The sequence below is a fragment of the Trypanosoma grayi genome (assembly GCF_000691245.1).
Source record: "Trypanosoma grayi strain ANR4 Tgr_352_V1, whole genome shotgun sequence".
NCBI classification, from domain to species: Eukaryota; Euglenozoa; class Kinetoplastea; order Trypanosomatida; family Trypanosomatidae; genus Trypanosoma; species Trypanosoma grayi.
In genome coordinates this window covers 12,248-16,804 of record NW_008825971.1, presented here as the reverse complement: position 1 = coordinate 16,804, position 4,557 = coordinate 12,248, and the positions used below count along the sequence as shown (strand labels likewise).

The 4,557-nt window shown below is 58.2% G+C and overlaps 2 protein-coding genes across 2 annotated transcripts; both read left to right on the top strand.

Moving 5' to 3' along the window:
• Positions 1-57: 57 nt before the first annotated feature.
• DQ04_03521110 (putative DNA topoisomerase III) lies at positions 58-2,700 on the top strand (the record flags this gene model as incomplete). Its single annotated transcript, XM_009312898.1, has 1 exon — positions 58-2,700. One exon carries the CDS (start codon positions 58-60, stop codon positions 2,698-2,700), a length of 2,643 nt encoding a protein of 880 aa, XP_009311173.1.
• A 301-nt stretch (positions 2,701-3,001) lies between these two features.
• Positions 3,002-4,477, top strand: DQ04_03521100 (putative nucleic acid binding protein; the record flags this gene model as incomplete). Its single annotated transcript, XM_009312897.1, has 1 exon — positions 3,002-4,477. One exon carries the CDS (start codon positions 3,002-3,004, stop codon positions 4,475-4,477), a length of 1,476 nt encoding a protein of 491 aa, XP_009311172.1.
• Between the last annotated feature and the right edge of the window lie 80 nt (positions 4,478-4,557).

Genomic DNA, 4,557 nt, shown 5'->3' with positions numbered 1-4,557 from the left:
ACCAACTCCCTCTCGCGTTTCAACCCCGTCTTTGAGTTCGATTTTGAGGGGCGCCACATGCTCTGCACCTCCGTCGCCGGGCACCTGATGGACGACGAGTTCCCGCCACAGACGCGGAACTGGTCGAGCTACCCGCTACCCGGCCTCTTTACAGCGACCATCACGAAGCGCGTGAAGCCGGACCAGGAGCCGGTGAAGAAGAACATTGAGGCGCTCGCTAGGCGTGCCACGACGCTGGTGCTGTGGATGGACTGCGACCGCGAAGGGGAGAGTATCTGCTTCGAGGTGATGCGGGTGGCGCAAGGCATCAACAGCCGTATGGACGTCTGCCGGGCGCACTTCTCGGCGCTGACGAAGCGGGACCTGTTCGCGGCGATGCGGAGCCTCAAGGCCCCGAACAAGGCGCTCTCCGACGCGGTGGAGGCACGACAGGAGATTGACCTGCGCATTGGCGCCGTGTTTTCGCGCTTCCAGACCATCAAGTTCCGCGACTCCTTCAGCGGGATGCCGCGTGTGCTGAGCTTCGGCCCGTGCCAGATCCCAACGCTGGGCTTCGTCGTGCGCCGCCACTGGGAGCAGCAGGGGTTTGTGCCGGAGGACTACTTCACGCTGCTGCTGCGTCACGAGCAGACTGTCTTCCAGAGCTGCCGCGGCGCCGTGTTTGACCAGATCGCGGCTACTCTGGTGCTCGATACGATGCTGGCAGCAGCAGGTCCCAGTCTCGAGGCGCACGTCGTGGAAGTGACGCAGCGGCCAAACAAGCGGCGCCCGCCCGTCCCGCTCGCCACCGTCGCACTTCAGAAGTTGGCCGCCACGCACTTGCGCATCTCATCGGAGAAGTGCATGACGTGGGCGGAGTCGCTGTACCAGGAGGGCTACGTGTCGTACCCGCGCACCGAGACGGACTCCTTCTCCTTCACAGATGATGAGCTGCTCGAGATTGCAGCGGGGCAGCGCGGCAACCCGGACGTCGCTGATTACGTGGGTGCGATACTGAGTGACCCGACGCAAAAGTTCCGTCGCCCGCTGAAAGGCGGCCACGACGACAAGGCGCATCCACCCATTTACCCGACGAAACTGATGCGGGGCGGGAATGATGAGAGGAGCGCGCTCTACAACCTCATCGTGCGTCATTTTCTCGCGTGTATCTCACCCGACGCGGTGGCCGCCACGACGGCTGTCACCGCAGTGCTTGGCGGCGAGAAGTTCACCACATCCGGCACGACAATCCTTGAGCGCGGCTGGCTGGAGATATACCCCTACGAGCGATGGCATGACACGTGCTTGCCGGTGTACCAGCAAGGGGAGCGCTTCGTCCCGACTGACGTCAGTCTCGAGAAACACCGCACGGCACCCCCGCCCAACCTCACTGAGGCAAATCTCATTACACTGATGGACGAGCACGGCATTGGCACCGATGCCACCATTGCGCAACACATCAAGACCGTGCTCGATAGGGAGTACGTCAAGCGTGAGGGGTCGTCACTGGTCTCCACGGCCCTCGGCATCGCGTTGGCTTCTGCTTACGAGGTGATTGGGCTCCTATGCCTCCTGCAGCCGCAGTTGCGCGCACAGATGGAGCTCGCCATGGGCGACATTGCAAGTGGAAAGGCCACGAAGAATCAGGTGGTGGAGGCGGCGGTGCAGCTCTACCGAGAAGTCTTTCATAAGTTGTCCTCCAGCAGCCAAGAGATGTATGAAGAGTTGTGCCGCCATCTCTCTCCAGTTTCGGCACGATCATCGCTGCCGTGCACCTACGGCGCCGGCCGTGTTGTGCGGCGAGACGTGGTGCGGTGCGGTGTGTGCCACAACCTCATGGACGTGGTCGAGCACAAGGAGGGTGAGCGAGAGGTGTGGTTCACACGCTGCTCCACATGTGCCAGCGATCACCGTGTGCCGAACGGCCGGCTCAACCAACTGGAAGCACATGACCAGTGCTGTGTGCTGTGCGGTTTTGGTGTTCTTAACGTGACGAATTCAGAGAAACAGACATCCTACACGGTGTGCCCGAAATGCTTCACGTCACCGCCTTCTGGTGCGGACATCGAGTCCCTCACAGGATTTCGCTGCTACCAGTGCGTCGCAGATTGCCCGCTGGCGAAGGGCCTTGAGAATGTGGCCATCAAGCAGTGCATGTCGTGCATGGAGCACGACATTCGCTTGCGCACGAATGCGACGGGGTCTTTCTTGGGGTGCCGTGGCTTTCCTACGTGCACGCTCTCCGTCACGCTTCCGCGAGCGAGAAAAGTCCGCCCCGTGCCTGCGATGCGCTGCGCGTTGTGCCAGGCCGTCATGCTCCAGTTTGAATTCGGCGGGATGCAGAGTGTCCCTGGGATAGAGGAGGGGGAATGCGTCTGTGTGTTCTGCGATGCCCGCGTGGCCGATTACATCACACTGAAGGGGGGCAATCCGCGGGGAGCAGTTCCCAGTGCGGGCCGTGAACGAGAAGAACGCCAACCACTACCACCACCACCACCGCAACAACGACAGCAAGAGCAACGGACACCATACACCCTTCCGTCGGTGAGCAGAGTAAAGGCCTCTGGCCGAAAGCCTACTTCGACGGGTAACACCACAGGCGTGATGTGTGAGTGTGGCGTGCCGGCGAAGCAGCTGGTGTCCCGCAAGGAGGCCTCCAAGGGGAAACGATTTCTCACGTGTGGCGGTCGGAAGTGCTCTTTTTTTCAATGGCTCGATTAAAGTTTCTGGCGGCACGGTGAATACGCACTTTTGGAAGTGGAGGAGGGTATCTTTGTCCCATTCCTGTTGCAATGGGATGTACTGAGAGTGGTGTCTGTGTGAGTCATGGCGAAACCTGTGTAGATGCCTCGGTCTTGCTACAACATTCTTTCCTCCTCTCCCTCTCTCTTACACTCCCTCTTCTCGTATATATATATATATATATATATNTATATATATATGTCTGTGTGTGTGCGTGCTTGCGTGATGCTTGCCATATTGGATTGTATGTATGCATGTATAAAGAGAAGGGTTCCTCACCATGAAGGCTACACACAGTGCCACCTGCAGCAATTGCTCAGCTACTGATCACCTTCGTCGGGATTGCCCCCTTGTGAAGTGCATCTCCTGTGGGCGTTTGGGACACTTTAAGGAGGACTGTCCGAATGAAAAGAAGCGTGCACGCGCTGAAGAGGACGGTGATGGGTCGGTCTGCCGAAGCTGCGGTTCGTCGAGACACGTGCAGGCGAGCTGCCCTCTTCGTAATCAGACCATGGAGTGCTTTCAGTGCCATCAGAGGGGTCATATGATGCCAACGTGCCCATTGACTCGTTGCTTTAACTGCGGTAGTTACGGCCACAGCTCACAGCTCTGCCACAGTAGGCCGCTTTGCTTTCACTGCTCCCTGGCTGGGCACATATCCACAAAATGCCCCATGAAACAGAAGGGCCGAGTTTGCTACCGGTGCAAGGAGCCTGGCCACGAGATGTCGGAGTGCACTCAGAACGTGGTGTGCCACATGTGCAACCAGACGGGGCACCTCCTCGCCCAATGCCCGGAGGCGCTCTGCAGCCGTTGCCACGAGAAGGGTCACATTGCCAGTTCGTGTTCGAAACTCCGCTGTCATATTTGCAGTGGCCAGCATCCCACGCTGCAGTGCACGCAGAACTCCTCTGCGACAGGCGGAGTCATGGATGGCGGTTCACTGGAGACGAACTCGAACGACACCGACAGCTCGCGCGGGGATAATTCTGACGCGAGCCCAGCTACTGTTCCTGCTGATATTGTAGTACCTCCGTTTGAAAAGAGTGGAGTTAAGTGTGAAGGGCGCGTCGCTGTCATTATCGATGGTGGCTACTTTGAGCGCGCCCTTAAGGACCACAAAAACCGTGACGAGGCGCAGTTTAAACGCACAGTAGAGGTGCTGCGCTACACGCTCGACTTCCTCGGGGAGGTGTTCCAGAAGGAGCCAGTTGCGTACTGGTTCGACACGGACCCGGCCGCTTTCACGGAGTACATCGAACATTCCATGCCGCTAGCCCACAGAGAAAAGGCGTTCCGCGAGAGCAACCTTCGCAAGCGACTGTTGGCGGACGAGATGAATGGCGGCCGGCGGCTTAGCAATGTTGTGGCCCGCCTCGTTGGGCGAATGAAACTGCAGAAGGGGTATACCCGAGATGGGCCAAGACAAGTGTGGGTTCAGACGGGCGTTGACGTGGCCATTGCGACATGCGTCATCGAGACATTTATACACCGCCAGTTTGAACAAGTAGTCTTACTTTGCGGCGATGCCGATTTGTACCCCGCTGTTCAGTACTGCCACACCCAACGGCGCATCTCCTCTGCACTGGAGAAGTCTAATCCGGTACGCATGTGCGGTACATCGTCATCCATGTCTAAAGTGTACGGTCGGGATCAGGACCTCAGCGACTTTCTTCCGCGAATTCTGCTTGATTTACCCCGCCACACCGAGGGGCATAGGGAGGTCGAGTTTCCAACACATACCATGTTCCTTTAGTTGCACAAAAGAAGGCACAATGACAACAACCAAAAGCACAATGACAACAACCAAAAGCACAATGACAACAACCAAAAGCA